The sequence below is a fragment of the Polypterus senegalus genome, chromosome 1 (assembly GCF_016835505.1).
Source record: "Polypterus senegalus isolate Bchr_013 chromosome 1, ASM1683550v1, whole genome shotgun sequence".
Lineage (NCBI taxonomy): Eukaryota > Metazoa > Chordata > Cladistia > Polypteriformes > Polypteridae > Polypterus > Polypterus senegalus.
The window spans coordinates 317,639,268-317,658,724 of NC_053154.1; the positions used below are offsets into that span (position 1 = coordinate 317,639,268).

The 19,457-nt window shown below is 42.9% G+C and overlaps 1 protein-coding gene across 5 annotated transcripts in view; it reads right to left on the reverse strand.

Annotated features, from left to right (window-relative positions):
• Positions 1-19,457, reverse strand: part of ptpn5 (protein tyrosine phosphatase non-receptor type 5) — a 153,989-nt gene that overhangs the window by 24,234 nt on the left and 110,298 nt on the right. For all 5 annotated transcript variants that reach the window (XM_039736632.1, XM_039736614.1, XM_039736598.1 and 2 more), the window contains 5 exons: positions 17,946-18,065; positions 15,551-15,646; positions 10,854-11,092; positions 6,013-6,199; positions 2,663-2,747 (listed from right to left, as the gene is read on the reverse strand). In XM_039736632.1, the coding sequence (XP_039592566.1) occupies positions 2,663-2,747; positions 6,013-6,199; positions 10,854-11,092; positions 15,551-15,646; positions 17,946-18,065 (727 nt within the window). The remainder of the gene's footprint in view (positions 1-2,662; positions 2,748-6,012; positions 6,200-10,853; positions 11,093-15,550; positions 15,647-17,945; positions 18,066-19,457) is intronic.

A 19,457-nucleotide genomic window follows, 5' to 3' on the forward strand; every position in this document is an offset into this window, starting at 1 on the left:
TGAATACTTATGTACATGGGATTTCTCTGTTTTTTATTTTTAATTAATTTGCCAAAGTCTCAAGTAAACTTTTTTCACATTGTCATTATGGGGTGTTGTGTGTAGAATTCTGAGGAAAAAAATGAATTTAATCCATTTTGGAATAAGGCTGTGACATAACAAAATGTGGAAAAAGTGATGCGCTGTGAATACTTTCCAGATGCACTGTATATGTATATGTGTGTGTGTGTGTGTGTACGCGCATATTTGTGTTTGTGTGTGCAGGTATGTGTCAGTTCACCCTGTAATAGACTGGCGCCATCTCCTGGGGATTATTCCTGCTTCATGTCCTGTGCTTGCTCGGATCCAGCCCCCTGAACCTGGCTCTGTGACCCTGGCTCAGGATGTAGTGGGTCTTAGACAATGGTGTGGCATTCAAGTTTGTCAAATTTCAAAACTCAGGGATTGGAAGCAAACTGAAATTCAGCATGGCTTACAATCACATCACACTGGCCTGCACCCTGGAGTCATCCATTCTTTGTTCTGCTCATGGTCTGATGTCACAACAAGGTTCAAGGTGTGTGTGTGAGTGTGTGAGAGTGTGTGTGCCTTGCTATGGATCAATGACACAACTTCTTTGGAGACAAATGCATAGCAGCACTAAGCACAGCAGGATGGAATGAAGAAAACCTGGCGTTTCAGTACAAAGAACCGTATTTTCAAATACACACACACACACATTATATTATAATATATTATATTACACACACACATACATTATATTGTAATATATTACACACACACTATATTATATTACACACACATTATATTATAATGTATTATATTACACACACATTATATTATAATATATTACACACAGCGGAGAAGTAGTGTGTTAAAGAAGTTATGAAAAAGAAAAGGAAACATTTTAAAAATAACCTGATTTTCAATGTAATTGTTCTGTGACTGTTATGAGTGTTGCTGTTATCAAGGATTTGATTATCATTATTTCTTTCAATCAGGTTCGTATTTGGAGGACGTGTTGTGTTCAAGTTATATTCCGTGTTTGTCAACCGTTGTAAAGATAACAGGTTTCTGTGATCTTGCGATGTCCACGGCTTTATTTAATGTTAGCTCAGACCCGGCACTTAAAAGTTTCTCTCGCACTTTTGCTGAGTTTGTACCAAACACTAGACTATCCCTCACCATCTCATCTTCGTTTGCATAAGCACAGTCCTTCACCAGCAATTTTAACTCTGTTACAAAGTGATGAAAACTCTCTTTTATACCCTGCATCCTCTCATTAAACTTGTATCTCGCAAATATCGTATTTGTCTTAGGCATGACAAACGTCAGCGGCAGCGTGTCTATGAACCTAATTTAAAGTTAAGCTTTACACCTTTTCTTTCCTATTCGTTTGCATAAGCACAGTCCTTCACCAGCAATTTTAACTCCGTTACAAAATGATCAAAAGTCTCGTTTATACCTCGTGTATTCTCATTAAATTTGTATCTTGCGAATATCGTATTCGTCGTAGGCATGACAAACGCCAGCAGGAGCCTGTCTATGAACTTAATTTAAACTTAAGGTTTACACCGTGCTTTGTGTCCGCAGTAGCTGCACTTATGAATATGCTTGTATGCATCACTCGCTTCATATTCTTTTGCTACCTTCTCAATTGTGTAATGCGTTTTTTGTTCAGCGCTCTTTGTAGCTCTTCATTGTTCTCTGCGTACTGCGTTCACAGTCAGTTCACGTGAGTTGATCGGAGTACATGCATCGTAGGTTCGCAGCTGTGCTTGTGCTATCTCGTGCGATCTTGCGATGTCTACGGCTTTATTTAATGTTAGCTAAGACCCAGCACTTAAAAGTTTCTCTTGCAGTTTCGCTGAGTTTGTGCCAAACACCACCCTGATCATCTCATCTTCGTCTACATAAGCACAGTCCTTCACACGTGAATATTTAGCGGCAGCTTGTCTATTGGATTGCAGCTGACGGACGGCCTTATATGGGCAGGCACTCAATTACGTGGGAGGCGTGACGATGAGGGACGCAACTCCGCCTCACACAGTGACCGAGCTGCAGGCTATGGACGTATATATGTACATAAATAGGATCCAGTTATGACCGTTACTTGTAGAATTTCGAAATGAAACCTGCCTAACTTTTGTAAGTAAGCTGTAAGGAATGAGTCTGCCAAATTTCAGCCTTCTACCTACACGGGAAGTTGGAGAATTAGTGATGAGTCAGTGAGGGCTTTACCTTTTATTAGTATAGATATTACACACACACATACATTATATTGTAATATGTTACGCACCACACATTACATTATAATATATTATATTACACACTCTCACATACACATTACATTATAATATACTATAATAATATTTTATATTACACACATATTATATATTATATTATATTACACACACACATTATATTATATTACACTCACACCCTATATTATAATATATTATATTACACATACACATTATATTATAATATATTATATTACACACACACATATTATATATATTATATTACACACACACATTATATTATATTACACTCACACCCTATATTATAATATATTATATACACATACACATTATACTATAATATATTATATTACACACACGCGTGCACACAGATGGGTTCAGCTTGGCGGCTGACGTACTTGGGAGGATAGTTTTATAGCGGTTCTTCCTCACCACTCCAGGGATGTTGTATTCCTTTGGGTCCACAAAGTTCATTGGAGTTTCCTGTTAAAAAGAGACAAGAATGAAACAGCAGGTACCCGAGTCCCCTACAGGCCCTTTGAGTCTGTCACAAAGACACCAAGAATTGCACAGAGAGTACAAAAACCAGAGAAACACAACAATGAGAAATTCTCAAAAAGGTCTGAAGGTTTTAGGAATACTCTGTGTAGTCGTATGGGGGAAGTATAACCCTGGATGAACTTTTATCATGTCACGTTGTGATTGGCAGGTCATGACCTCTAAGTAATGCCCACTCTGGGACGGTACTAGCAACAGGAACCGACAATAGCCCCATGAAAACAGCACCGATATAATGGCCCAAAATTTCAAATCAAAAGTAAAACTTTAATTATATTTAAAAAATAAACCAACCCAATGAATTCTCTAGGGTTTAGCCCATCCCAACTGACACAAATGATATACAAAATAAGAGCCCCTGACCCTTAGGAACTCTCTAGTTCACACTTCTAGGGGTCAGTATTATACAAAACTGTCTGCAGTGGCCTGCTAGCCTGTAACTGTGGCAGACAGCAGGCAGTGGAGTCTTTGTGGGTTACTGGTAGGGTCTGTCCTTGCAAATGGAAACACTAGATGGCAGTAATGGCCTGATTGAGACAGCTCATCTAATGTATGTCTTCCTGCGTATCCATTCTGTGATTAGTAATTTATAAAGCTGTAATTGTATTTAACTTCTACAGCACACTACAAATATATAAGATAACAGGGGAGAATGCACACCAAAAAAGGTTAAGGACAACGGCCGTGACCCCATATAATGTGTACCAAAGAAAAAGACGTGCTTCCAAGCCATAACTTTGGTTTTGTAGGCAGCTCCTCTTCAGGAAGTGAGCCAGAGACAGTGTGGAGGAGGACAAAATTTCAGCGAGGAGCGGAGAAGATGAAGACAAAGTGTTTCTGAGAGCTGAATTGCAGTTGTGGTTGTGCTATGGGAAACACATGTTGTTGAAGGGTTTCACACCAAATAAAGCCCTTTGAAAAGAACAAACTTATGTCCAAGCCTGGGTGTGTTGGGAGTTCCACCTAGTGGCCACAAGGTATACTAAAGTGATTTCTGAAGCAACTAATGGATAAGTCCAAACCCCCTCCTACCCCCCATCTAATTCTAGGCTTCCGAATTGCTTGCCTCCCTGGGGCATTGCACCCCACTATTCACCCCTTCCCTCTTGATAGCCGTGAAGTCCTGATTGGGTCCAGAGTGAAGTTCTGATTGTGTCAAAGTTCATAGTTTCATTCCTTGAAGTCTACAAAATGGACATTTTTTTCCACAACTTCAATAGAGAGAGGCTTGCCAGACAACACGCCTTTAGTTAACTGGGGAAGCGCTTTTCTGTTGCTGCTTTCTACACAACACAGTACAAAGTACCAAATGTACAAACTAGCACAGTCCTTCCTTCTTCCTCTCTCTTTCTCTCTGTCTCTGTCTCTACTCCTCCTCCTGACTCTGGCTCTTTGATTACTGGTCAGGCAACGCCTTTTATAGGGCACCCGGAAGTGCAACAGGTGTTTCTTGACCTTTTTCCAGCAGCACTTCCAGGTGTGGAGGAAGTGGTGCCACAAAGGGCTCAGCTGTACCTCCAGCACCTCCTGGCGGTGCCCCCACAGAACCCAACAAGGCTGCTCCAAACTACAACTCCTGGCATGCCCTGCAGGGATTAATGGTGCTGTAGAAACCCGGGGGGTGGGATATGCCCTCTAGTGTCTCAGGGGAGGTAATGTCCCAAACATGTTCTCTCCCAGGTGGCTCCCAGGTAATGGCCCTGGCCATCCGTCACAACATAAATGATCATTTAGGCCAGTGGTCTCAAACTCCGATCCTAGAGAGCTGCAGGTTTTCATTTTAACCCTTTTCTTAATTAGTGACCTATTTATGCTACTAATGAACTACTTTTGAATTGAATTTATTTGACTTGCTCTTAAAAACTCGGACCCCTTAATTGTTTCTTTTTTAGGTGCCAAACAATAATGAGATACAAAATGAACCAAAATATGACCAGCAAACTGTGACCATCATACCATACCTGAAAATATGAGGGTTTCTGGAATGTTGATCAGCTCAGGACCCCAAAACATTTTAACACTGCTCTTAGAAAAGACAATTTCAGAAATGTCTGCATTTGCACAATGATAGCAGCAACAAGCCATGGAATTAAAGAACGAGATTAATTAACGACAAGACTTGGCGCCTGATTAAGCAACTGGTTGGAGTGAAATTGGTTGGAGTTTGAGGCCCTGACTTAGTTGGTCTTCTGTTGGCTCACTCACTTCACATTTCATTTCCATTTGGATACTGTTTAAGGAAAGAAATAAAGCAATTCAGAGGAACAATGAAGAAATTCAGGGGAACAAATCAATTAAAATGAATGGAAAAGAAGTTAATTAGCAGCAAAAACTGGTCACCAATTTAAAAAAAGGGTTAGAATGAAAACCTGCAGCCACTGTGGTCCTCCAGGCCACTGATTTAGGCAATGATGGGGATACCTGAAGGGTTGTGGGGAACGACCATTCTGTCTGAACACAAGCCATAAATCTTTACTGGATTGCTGTGGATTGGTCTTGTTCGAACACAAGGTTGCTCATATGTTTGTGTGGTACCAGCGTACCTTGGGACGGAGGTCAGTGATTTATTCTGTATTTGTGTCATCTCATCAGAGGCTGTGTGTCCTTTGTGTAACGATTAACCCACTTTGACGTGAATTGGCTGAAATGGAGAGACTGGATACGTAGGCAGGGTTATGCTGGGAAGAGAATGAGGCTAAATCTCACAGAAAGGACTCTGCAGGTCAGGTTGTGTGTCTAGCAGTTCGCTCTCTGGTGATCATTTCGAGTGTCAACTGGATGATAACATGCATAGAAGACCACAAGATCTACCCAGAAAGGGGTTTGGTTAGGGTTGATTTCACCCTACAGGATTTTTAGTCAACCAATGAGAAGCATGTATACCAAGTTTCATGAAAGTTGCTCCAGCCATTTGTAAGCAATGCTTGAACATACATATATATATACACACACACACATTGACTTTTATATATATAGATATTTGCACAGTGCACAGTGACATATTAAACGTATGCTTATTACAGGTTGAAGAAAGAGATTGTGCATGATTGTAAGCAGCTAACCTGTGACATTCAAATTCTGAGAATGACACCAGGACAAGTCACATCTGGACCAAGTGACTCACCCAGGCCTATCAACAAGTGAGAAATAAAAAGGAAGACAGGAAAGAGACCCTCCCATCGGAACTCACAAAAAACTCAGCCTGCAGAGTGAATGAGTCCATGGCTCTCTCGTGTAGCTCCATGGCGGTGAGGACATTAGAAGCCTTCTGCAGGTACTCTCTGGCTGACTGCTCTCGAGGGGACAGCACCGACCCATAGGGCTCCGTTGAGCCTGGCGTACACATGTCCAGGGTGAGGGAGACGTTGGAGCCTCTCCTTTGAAAAGACAGAGAGACAGATGGAAAGTGAGTTATGTTTACTTTGTGGTATGATTTTTTATTGAAAATCCATAAAGGGAAAACAGAGGAATATATAGTAAGAAAGGCGCTATATTGTGCCCAACCTGGCACAGACTTGACACAGGAGGCACGTACAAAACAAAAAGACTTCTATTTTTCTTCATCTGGACGGCACATCTTCCCCGTAATCCCTGCAGCCACAACACAGACCCAAGCTCTTATCACTGAGTCACCACACTCCTCTCTTTCACCACCACTCCTCCACAGCTTTGTCCTCCTTCCACCCAACTCTGGCTAACGACTGGTGGTTTCTGGCTCCTTTTTATCAGGCACCCAGAAGTGCTCCAGGTGGTTGATTACTGGCCTCCAGCTGCACTCCCAGGTGTGGCGAAACCAGTGCTCAAAAGGAGCCAGTCGTTCCTGTCGCAGCACCCCCTGGCAGCGCCTGCGGAACACCACAGAGCTACACAGAACTCCAATCCCCATGAAGCCCTGGGGGAGTCCAAGGCACTGCTGCAACCCAGGGATGCTGCCATCTAGCGTCCAGGGGGAGATACTGGGCATCCCACCCTTGTCCGCCTAGCAGATGTGGTGAAGTGGCATCCCAGCCAGGCATGGGCCCTGGCCATCTGCCACAATATATATATATATATATATATATATATATATATATATATATATATAAATATATTGTGTAGGATTGCCGGCTTTCCATGCCGGTTCGCACCCCCAGGCCGCCAGGAGGAGCTCTCCCGACAGCAGGATCATGCCCCGAGGTCCAGCAGGGCATTATGGACCTTGTAGTATTTTTACACAACCCTGCTGGATACCTTGGGGGCCACCAGGAGTCGCTGTGGGGGCTTATGGGCTCTTTATGCCCTATGACCCGGAGTACGCCATGGTCACGTGACAGGAACGAACAACGTGCTCCGGGTTAAAGAAAAGGACTGATTGCCCTGACCCGGAAGGAGTAAGGAACTATGGACTGTCGGGACAGGAATACCTCCGGTCAGGGGCTATAAAGGACGGTGCCTCAGTCCAGACACCGAGCTGAGCTGGGAGGAAGGGTGGCTAAGTGTCTGGGCGAGGAGGAGAGTTTATTGATAGAGTGTTTGTTGGTTTATTGTATGAGTAGTGTGGAGGGTGCTTGGTGCACGGAAGAACAAAATAAAAAGGTTCTGGACTTTTACCTGGTGTCTGGAGTTGTACCTGAGGGTTCAAGGGTGCACTACTGCCCCCTACTGTCACTATATATATATATATATATATATATATATACACACACATACAGTATATACTGTAAATATATAAAAAAAATTGCTCAGTTTTTTCTTATCATGCATGCACAGACCACATAAAAGAAAGCACATGATGCACTGTTTGGTATGGCCTGCATTTTCCTATTTGGCTGACACTTTGTCCAGCATTTTTATGATACAATTGGTTGCATATCTTTTTGGTTTTCTAATTAAAGCACAGCCAGTTTTGTAAAAATACACCTTCATTTTATAAAAAAAAAGTGTTCTCTGCCCTTTGGGTTTCTTGTTGGGATTTTTGACATTGTTTTCTCCTCCACTAGTGGGCAACTATTTGAAAGTGCTTTGTACCTGTGCTTTCAGGACTCCCCAGATCATGACACATAGCAACCGTCAGCAAATAACTCTCAGAATGGCAGCACCCATAAAATAAATTCTTGTTGGAGAACATTACTTCTTTTCAAGGGCAGAAACAAATGATACCACAAGATCTCTAAATCCCTTCAAATTCAAAGTCTCAAATATTTTAGATGTCAAGGAGAAATTAGGAAAACATCAAAAATGAAAGCCTGATCTCGCCGCTTGGCCTATTTTCAGGTATGCGTGTGAGTATCTTGGTACTTTTTCCCATTTGGAATGAGAGTAAGGACCGTAGATGTATTTAAAATGGTGTGTTTGTTGTAAAAGACACACAAAAGAATCGGCAAATGCACACATAAATAGACAATCTTAAAAAAGAAGTCCCACGTAGCTGTCACAGGCTTGAACTCCTGTCGATCAGAAGTGCACCTCCAAGATATCGATGGACTGAATGGTCTCGTCTCGTTTGTCTTCATATGCACTCATTTGTCACCCTCTGTCCCACTCTCAACCCCAGCCTCTCCTGCTCCTGCCAGTATCTCCACCCATCTCTAGATTCATCACGGTCTCAATCAAGACCCCGCTTACAGCACTTTCTGGGGTCACTCTGTAATGGGGGTCAGATTTATTTGCTGACAGCGTCTGTTTGCACCTTTCATTGTTTTTATAATAATACAGAAATTCACTCTCAAGGGGTTTTCAACCTATGGGCTGCTTTGGAGGGACCACCAGACTCGGACGACCAATAAGACAGAGCAGCAGCAGAGAGGAAAAAAAAACAGAAAGTGCCGGCCTTCTAGAAAATACACAGCCTGCAAGAAGCCATTAGATGAACCTGGGTTCGTCAATACAGAAGGAAAGAAGTTAAGGAATGGAGGGAGGAATGAGGATGAACTTGGGAGAGGGCCTGGTAGACCTGTGAAAAGGGACTGTTATTTCGGCTGGTCTAAAAGTATGGCTCAGCCAAACCCTCACTAGCACGAATGTCAAGGGATGAACATTTAAACTTTATGTACATTATAAGGACTTTTTACATGGTATGCTATCACTTTTTATATAACTGTTAATTGTGTATTAGTGGTTTATTTGTCGAGGGAAGAGTGGGGTACTGCAGTGTGGGGTTGAGTAAGCGTCACATTATTTTGTGTGCATATATTGAGGCCTGCAGGGGGCACACCAGCTCCCCAAACCCGACATAGACAGATGCAGACACAAGTTCATCACAACATACAGGCTTTATTACATTGGAAACGCTTCCCAAACACTTCCAAAATTGTTTCCCATCATCAGCAATGTACAGTACAGTACAGCACAGTACAGCACCAAGCAGTACACAGTGCTTAATTACGTGGGAAAGGTTTCCCAAACATTTCAGAAACACTTCCCGGGTCCTCACTGCATGGAGTTTGCATGTTCTCTCCGTGTCTGCGTGGGTTTCCTCCGGGCGCTCCGGTTTCCTCCCACAATCCAAAGACATGCAGGTTAGGTGGATTGGCGATTCTAAATTGGCCCTAGTGTGTGCTTGGTGTGTGGGTGTGTTTGTGTGTGTCCTGCGGTGGGTTGGCACCCTGCCCAGGATTGGTTCCTGCCTTGTGCCCTGTGTTGGCTGGGATTGGCTCCAGCAGACCCCCGTGACCCTGTATTCGGATTCAGCGGGTTAGAAAATGGATGGATGGATGGATGGTTTCCCAAACTCTCCCCAAATCATTTCCCACCAGCACCAAGCAGTACACAGTGCTTTATTACGTGGGAAAGGCTTCTCAAACGCTTCCCAAATCATTTCCCACAGCACCAATGCGCAGTACAGTACAGCACCAAGCAGTATACAGTAACAGCAAACACTTTGTCTTCTTGCTCTTCCTCTGCCTTTGTTTCTGCCTCCACTCCTCCTGGCAAGTGTCATCCTATCTCTCCCGACTCTGGCTCCTGCAGCAATGGCAGCTGGCTCCTTTCATCCTGCACTTCCAGAATACTCCCAGGTGGCCCATTAGCATGGACCGGAAGCACTTCTGCGTGAGGCAGAAGCCTGACAAAGTAGGGCTCCCCCTCTGGTGGCACCCACACAAACCAACAGAGCTTTGTCGAACTCAAACTCCCATGAAACCCTATAGGATATGGGAATCAGAGGCACTGCTGCAACCCAGGGGGGCTGCCATCTATCAATCTGGGCGAGATAACACTCTATGCCTGCTGTCTCCCTCGGTCCTTCCAGTCCACAAGCGCCCCGGCCGGGTAAGGGCCACATTGCGTATAACTCTTTTTTTTCTACAATAGCAGCAATATTTCCACGCTTACATTTGTCTCTGTTGCTGTGCGTGGTGTGGCTGGTAGGAGAGCAGGGTTGGTCACTCGCACTCTGGTTCATTTATTGTTCTATGTTTTGGCTGCCACTCCAGAGATCATCAACGGGTATTATAAATGTGCCGTCTTGGGCAGTAGAAGGGTCTCAAGGAGTGTTACAACTTCTGGGTCACATCATAGCCAGACGGGCAGAAGACAAGAGGTCCCCTAAGTGACCTCTCCTGTCCCTACATTCTACATCCCTGTCCAAACCTGAAAGGGTAGCTGTATGCTTGTGGACATGCCAAGTGCCTGAGGATTATTGAAAGTGCAAGGACACTGGGAGATGGTTAAGGAGGAAAATGGCATGGTCAGGTAAGAAGACCTCAAGATCAAAATGAAAACCGAGTAACATGAAGAAAGAAAGAAAGATCTAACCACCACAATCACTGCCATATTTTTTCCATTATTTACTGTGACCTAAAAAAAAATGTGCCAACTGCTGTCATATAACCAAACACAAAGACATTGTGTAATAAAGAAAATAAAATGGATACCAAAAGCGAACCTTGCAAATTTACCTCAAAACATAACATACAACATGGAATTAGAATCCATTTATGCAAAAAACCCTAAAAAGGCAAAAACAAAAACAGCAATATTTGTTAACACCACAACAGAATGTGAAATTAACCCAATTTATGAACTCCCTAATGGCTCGATCAGAATCCTCACCTTTCCTGTAGCCCCACTGGCTTGACTGTTAGAGTCGCTGGATCAGACTCGGGCTTTATGTCCATGAAGCAGTCGAACACGGGGGTTTCCGGCACAGGATCCAAGTCGAAGAAGTCCTCCTGTTTGGCATCGGTCCATTCAGAGTAAGTGAATGACGGCTGGCGGCTCATCGACTGGCGTCTGTCATCGGGGAAAGTGAAAGGTGGGCTGGGGGCAAAGACTTTGAGGCAATGCAGGATCTGAAAAGAAAGAAAGAAAAGGAAACATGAGGATTCTATCAGTTAGGGTAGAGAAAGGGAAATGGGATTGACATGTGTGATGGACGGCCACGGCCATTACCTGGCTGGGACGCCAACGTAATGAAAGGAGAGAGCATCGAGGAGGCAATACTTCCCCTGGGACACTAGAGTGCAGCCCTCCTGTGGCACCTCAGATTACCGCAGGGCATGCTGGGAGATGGAGTTTAGTGCAGCCCTGTTAGGTTCCGTGGGGGCCACCAGGGCGAGCCCTATAGAGAACTTCCACCACTCCTGGGAGTGATTCCAGGTAATACTTATGAGCCACCTGGAACACTCCCAGGACTTGAATAAAAGGAGCCGCCTCACTCCAGTCGAGGAGCCAGAGTCGGGAGGAGGTGGGCTGAGAGGGAGTGGAGGCGGAAGGACTATGGAAAGGAAGGAAGGAAGGATTGTCCTGTGCTTTATGTACTGTACTGATCAAACACTCCTCAACTGTACATAAACATGTGTGCTGTGTGGAAACTCATATTCTGCCTGTCTGTGTAGGGGTCAGGGCAGCTGTACGCGCCCCCGGGCATCACACGTTTGGTTTGAACTTTAACTGAAAGAAAACCAGAAACAATGACCCATTTAATCATGGGGGTAAAGAAGATGATGATAATACAACACTTAACTAAAAATGAAAAAACTGGAAAGCTCAAATGTGAGTGGGTGCTCCCTTGGTAGGGTGCCAAGGCCGAAGGCTAAAAATCGGTCTGGCCTTCCATCGAGCAAACTTTCTTAGGTTCGAATGACTTAAAATGGTAAAAAGGGAAGCAGAGGTTTAAATTTAATATTTAGGTTGGCAAAAATTGAAAAAAGGACATATCAGAATATTACAGATGGGCCTTCTTCAGGGAACAAGTAATAGATTACAACATACAGATGTTGTGCAGCAACGAATGAAGCCTTACAAGTTGAAGGAAACAATTTGCACAGGTGTCCCAACTTCTGTTGATTACTTAAAAACCCTGTGTCCTGCCTTAAACCACAGTTGGAGCAGACTGGGTTACTACACCCTCTGAAGTGCAACTAGCACAATATTCCAGTGATAATGGCAAGAAAATGGCAATTAACAAATGAAAGGAGACTGAGTGTTATTACCCTAAGACATGTAGGCCTTTCATTTAGAGTAATGTAAAAAAATAAAATTCCAAGTGGCAGTGAGTCGGTCAGTGGTGTCCTCCATAATCTAAACTGAGGAAAGTGGAAGAAACTCTGATAGGAGGAGATCTGGCAGAGCCAAAGTCACCAGCCAATCAGAAGATGAGTTTCTTCAGCTTGCGTGATCACAGGCGCCTCACAGCACAACAGTGCAGGTCGACAAAAGCCAAGTGTCAGTTTGTAGTGTGAAGAGGAGACTTTGTGCTGCAGGTTTGACAGGATGAGTGGCAGTCAGAAAGACATTCATCGAAGGTCAGAATTGAACCTTGAAACAGCGGCCATGGACTACTGCAGACTAGAAAGGACTCAAAATTTGAAATCTTTGGTGTTTGTATACCGTTGAGTTGGAGACAGGATGGTCCCTCAGTGTGAGACACCCACTGTCAAACATGGACAAGGAAGTGTGATGATCTCGGGTTTTTCTGCTGGAGGCACAGTTGGTGATTTGCACTGAATGGCTGGCATTCTGAACCACAAGGATTACCACAGTTTGGCTGTTATATCATCAAGAGGTGGCTGCTTCAATGAATAGAATTTTTGTGCACTTAATGACTGACTTATATTTCTTATTGGCTATTGTTTTTTTTGTTTAATGTCTTGATTTCGTGACACATTGAGACATTAAACTACATGCATTTCCATAAAAACTGAAAACCCGAGGTGTTCTAAAACATTTGAGCAGTAGTGCACCGAGTGCCAACTCCCATGCCATGTTTAAAGTCACTTGTTTCGCCCATTCCAGCACTCAGTTGAACATGAACTGATGTTGGAAACGCTGGTCAGGGTGATTTTTATCACTTGACACATGATGTGTTACATGGAGGTGTGTGTGTTTGTGTGGAGAGTTATCTCATAAACTGGCAACTCCACACACAGCGTCTTTGACTCATCTTTACAAAGTGGGGTGCCGTGAATCCCAATGAGACATACCAGGGGCCTCATGTATAAACGGTGCGTACGCACAGAAATGTTGCGTAAGAACTTTTCCACGTTCAAATCGCGATGTATAAAACCTACACTTGTCGTAAAGCCACGCACTTTTCCATGGTACCTCATGCCTTGTCGTACGCAAGTTCGCTTGGTTTTGCAAACTGGCGGCACCCAGCGTCAAAGCAGTGCTACTGTTCTTGTGTGGTTACTCATTATTTTCATGACGCGGCTTTATAAATACACCGAAACTAACAGCATATTGTTTATTAGTGTAATGCATCTGATTGTAATATAATGGTAGAGGGAACAGTCATAGTATTCCAAATACCATAACTGCTTTAGCGTTGTTACTCTCACTGCACCTTCCTCTTCTTATTTTTCTTCTTCTTCTTTCAGCTCCTCCCGTTAGGAGTTGCCACAGCGGATCATCTTTTTCCATATTACTCTCACTGCACGACTCGGAGTATTTATATCACTGTATCTGAGTGTGAATCACAGCAACAGCTGATTGGAAAGAGAATTATCGGTATACAGCTTCAAGGACACGCTGTCTCGGCCACTGCAAAACGTTTAAAGCCTTTCCTGTACGGACCTCGCGGTTCAGAAACAGTTTCATCCCAAGAACTTTAAATGCATTCAATCAATTGCTCCTTGTAGAACTGTTAGGACTTATAAGTACAATCACCCCACTGTAAACTTGCACTACAGTTATAATATCGCACAACCTGAGCCACTTTATAAAGCGTATTTACATATGATGACGATATCATTTTTAAGGTGAAATGCAGCAAAATATGTTTATTAAATTATACAGATAAAACTTTAACTTCATTTAAATAATGTATATTCTTCACTGGTACTCGTTAAGGATAGAATAATTAAACATGTACTATGAAGATATTTCAATGTTCCTCAAAACGTTTTGAAGAATCGGCGCTAAGCTTACAGATGGCTTAACTTCTATTACAGAGCTGATTGTATGGCGATCGGTTACTTGGGGAAAGAAAAGCAAGGACTGCAGTGACGGCTATGCCAATATATATTGAATATAAAACAGAAAGAGAAAATAACAACACAGCTAAAAATGCAGCGACAAATTTCGGCAAAAGTTAAATGCTTGTGTCATGAGCACGAGGCGGCTAAGCAGTGTCTGCAACGGACATGGCCATCCACCGTGCATAAGCTACCTTACTGACGGGCGAAGGAGCCACCGATTCTTCCTCTGCCCAGTGCCACCACAAGCCTAGAGCCGCCCCTGATTGTACTGCTGCAATAAATTATTTCATCGAAGTGAACCACATGTTTAATAACGTGCTTTAGCTTCTATCATCATGAAAATGACATCACGTATACATCTCAGTATTTTAGTTATTCAGAGAGCTGTAATATCACGAATGTAATGGATTCTGTGTCCAGTTGGAGGAAGAGAGCCGGTTTAAGAAGCAAGTAGTGATTCACACACATAGAGCACATAGAAGATCAAATACAAAACAAAGCATTTAACGTGCTACTTTAGTTACGATGGGATTTGAGAAACTGGTTAATTAAAGATTTTAAGATGAAGTTTATGATGTTCTACTAAATGACAAAATAAACTACGTGATTAAAGTGGAAATGTCGAGATTGAAGTTGACATTTCGTGCTTTATCCCCACCGTGTGCCTTTTTTCTCTGTACCCTAATAAGCTTTCATATGACACTCAGACAGTGGGCTTACAACTCGGCTTTCCACGACGACTTTGATATGTGACTTCTTTTTATTTCCGGCACTGTGCGATTTTGTGGATGTGAGCTTTCAAGTTTCTCCAACACGCTATGCCACTCGATCAACTTCCTTTTGTTGATTATACCACGGTTTATTTGAACAAATAGTATGTTTTTCCTTTGCCTCCACTTGGTATTCGCTGAAATTCTTATATTTTCCCCGTGCTTTTCCCATTGTCTTTTCACAGAAGGCTGCGCTTAAGGGCGATTTATATTGATTTGCATATTCAAATAGGCGTAATTCTGGGAGAATTTGGGGCATTACATAATGCGCGTGCACGAGCGTTAGTTTTCACGCTGATCGGGATTTATGTAGCGGAAGAACGTGGAAGTTGGAGTACACACAGATTCCTGCATCTGGATTTTTCTGTGCGTAAACACATTTCGGCTTTTTTGCTTACGCCATGTTATAGTGCGATTTCTACGCACGGCGTTATACATGAGGCCCCAGGTGAGCAGTGCCCTCTGACACAACAAAACAGGACCTTCAGGTATCAGGAGCCCCCCAATCTGCAGTAGCCACCTGTTAATCAACCCAAAGGAGAGTGCGGGGCAAACCTACCCCAATTCCCAAAATGACAATTCCCAGAAATACTGTCGCCATCAAAGGACACAAGCTCTCCAGCTTCCAAAGTTCCTTCTGCAACGTGGGAGACCTCTGTTGAAAAAGCAAAAAAGAAAGTTAATAGGGAACGATGGGGTGCCATTCACCATTAAAGGCACTACAAAATGTAAAAGTCGTGTTATGCCTGGGTGATATTGGGTAGGGGGGGCTTTGTCAAATAAGGAATGTGACAGACGAGCGGAGACCATTTAGTCCATTAAACCTGTTTGTTTAGCTGACAACTGAGCTTTCCCAACATCTCATCCTGGTTCTCCTTAAAGGTCGTCAAGGTCTCTGCTTCGACTGGCACCTTACCGTCTTTATTTTATACACAGTAATACCTCGCTTAATGAATCTTCTCTCTAACAAGTTTCCATACAACGAATCTACAAACAATTACAATGTTATTTTAAGTAATAATTAATTATGTTTTTTTTTTTTTTAATTTAGCATCTCAGAATCACGAAAGAGAAAAGCAATTTCACTCCAAATGAAGCTAAAGATTATTAAGGCCAGAGGGAAAAAAGGGCAGTGTTGGCAGCACTTGTGGGACTGGCACAATCAAATCAATCTAGTGAGTCAGTCAGTCTTCATCCAACCCGCTATATCCTAACACAGGGTCACGGGGGTCTGCTGGAGCAATTCCCAGCCAACACAGGGCACAAGGCAGGAACAAATCCTAGGCAGGGCGCCACCCCACCGCAGGGCACACACACCCACACATTAGGGTCAATTTTGGATCGCCAATGCACCTAACCTGCATGTCTTTGGACTTTGGGAGGAAATCGGAGCACCCGGAGGAAACCCACACAGACACAGGGAGCAGATGCAAACTCCATGCAAGGAGGACCCGGGAAGCGAACTTCTTACTGCGAGGCACAAATCAATCTAATCAAACAAATGAAAAAGTTCATATAAAATTGCACTGATATCACCACATCAAAATTCTGCAGTACCATAACAGAAGAAAGAAGCAGTTATTAAATGAAAGACAAACAAATCCAAACAATCAACACTAGATCAATATTTTTAAAATTTATGTTGTTTGCGCCATTTGGTATAAATTTTACTTACTTACTTAATTTTATATTCATGTATTATTTTCCTAGAGACACATCTCTGTTCTGTCTATTTTAGTTTTACCTCCGAAAGCGAAGTTCCTCATAACAGAGTAGATTCTTGCAACATGTCTGCTTCACTAAGCGAGGTATTCCTGTAGTCCAGGGTCTCCAACTCCGGTCCTTGAGCTCTGCTGTGGCTGCAGGTTTTCATGTCAGCTGAACTTCAGAACAGGCCATCCACCTGATGCTAAGCAGTACTTGGACGGGAGACCAACCAAAGAAAGCTTGAGTCGGTGTTAGTGGGGCCAGCAGGAGGAATTTACCCTGTGGTCTGAATGTGGATCCCAATGCCACCAGTGCAGTGACGGGAACACTGTGATATGAAAATGATGCCGTCCTTCGGATGACATGTAAAACTGAGGTCCTGACTCTCTGTGGTCATTAAAGATCTCTGGGCATCCCTCGTAAATAGTAGGGGGTATCCTGATGTCCTGGCTAAATTGCCCTCCATGGCCTGGTCATTCTAGCCCCCTAATCATTCCCTGTCTCTGATTGGCTATCTCTGTCATCACTTCACCACCTAATGGCTCATGTGTGGTGAGCGTACTGGCATAAAAATGGCTGCCATCACATCATGTATGTGGGTACTACACATTGGTGGTAGGTGAAGCGGCTCCCCACTCACTATGTAGAGTGCTTTGAGGTGTGAGAAAACCGCTATATAAATGAAAAGAATTATTATAATTATTATTAACCCTTTTCTTAATTAATGATCAGTTTTTGCTGCCAATTAACTCCTTTTGCCTTATTTTAATTAACATGCTATTTATTTAATATGTACAAAATATTTTGTCCTGCATAAAATTAGGGTGACTTTTGAGGGGATTGAATACTTTTGTACGGCACTGTAAAATAAGGGGAACAGAAGTTAATTAGCAGAAAAAATGGGTTACTGATTAAGGAAAGGGTTAGAATGAAAACCTGCAGCCACCATAGAGCTCCATAACCAGGAGTTGGAGACCCCCGCTGTAGACCATTTTCATAGTTAACCGTTATTACAAATAAAGAAATATAAAGCAATAAATGTCTTACAGTGCAAGCATTGACAGGTTTAGTGATTCTTTAGGATAAGGGTTTGGTTGGGTGTCACACAGTTGATTTAAAGGCTGAGGCCGAACAAGCCCCCTTTGTAAATTGCAGTCCAGCCCCTTCACCTCTAACCTCAGCTCCTATTAAAGGCCGCAGTTCAGCACAGCAGCAGCAGCTCCAGCAGCCGCGCGATTTGCACGCACCTCATCTTGCGCAGAATTGTGTTCCTCTATTGGTGATAAGAGGTACTGCAAGAGATCCAGAACTTTATGTGCCGCTGAAAACGCTCCGTAACCGTTGCATATGTACAGTGCCCAGACGCCCTGTGTGAATAAACAAAATATGTCAGGTTAAGACACAGTTGGTAAAGAAAGGTTCTTCAGCTTCTCCAGATGTGTATTCACAAAACACACAACGGTCACTTCGTTTAGTACCGTTCTGTAGCAGACGCCAATTCACAGCTCGACCTGCTCAGGCAGATTAAACTTCTGTTGACCACACAATCTGTCAAATGTCAGAAGTCAAACACTAAGGTTGTGGGTTCAAATCCCACTACTTACACCTGTGTGACTCTGAGCAAGTCACGTCATCTGCCTGCACTCCAACTGAAAAACCAAAAAGACACGGAACCAATTGTATCATAAATGTTGTAAGTCACCTTGAATAAAGGTGCCAGCCAAATAAATAAATGTAAATGTAAGGTCACAGGTTGGCATCCCCATGTTTTAAAGCCCAGTACAAAAGGCACACTTGTAGTCAAAGATTTGAAGTGTGCCACTGTAATCTGTGAGGTTTATTCCATACACATTATTCTATTAAAATGGGTAGTTGAGGCCATAAATAAATACTGGTGAAACCACACAAACCATCTGACAGAAACAAAAAGAAGATGACGCAGGGAGGCTATTTAAAAGTGCAGATGTGCTCGCAGTTTGGTGATGATCAATATATGGCCAGGGTCCACTGTCAGGTGTTCAGGGTGTTCCGGGGAATGAATCGCATGTTGGCCAAAAAAACGTGAAAAAAATGTAAAACTTGGGCAACTGCACTGAACAGTTGGAAGACATCGCTTCTGCCCGGACCTAAGAAACATGCCACCCGCACTCATGAAGAGGCCAGAGCCGACTACAGAAACCCTGACTGTATCACACTTTCACCAGTAGCTCTTCTTCAAATATTGTATCATTGGGAGTGTATTAAAAAGAAGCTAAGTATTTTCTTTCTTTAGCTTGGAATCACCGCTGTACCACTAGGGAAAGATATATAATATTTTATTTTTTAATATATGTATTTTAACTTTGAGAAAGTTGAGTGTAATTTTGGAAAACCATTTAAATCAGCTAACATGAAATGTGAACGTGAAAAACCATTTAGATCAGCTAACTTCATATTATAATGTGGCCTTGAGAGATGCTCTGGATGCAGTGGCTCCCCTTAAAACAAAAGTGATCAAAACACATAGAAACTCCTTCTGGTTTAATGAAAACACTTGAGCTCTTAAATTAGAGTGTTGAAAACTGGAGCGCAGATGGAGAGCAACAAAGCTGCAGGTCTTTTAAATTACATGGACAGGGAGTGTTGAAAAATATAAAAAAGCTCTCTTTAAAGCTCGCTCAGACTACTATTCTAAAATAACAGATAGCAATAATAAAAATCTTTGGGAACTATTTAGAACAGTGGCTAATTTAACAAAAGGGAATTCAGATCTACAAACA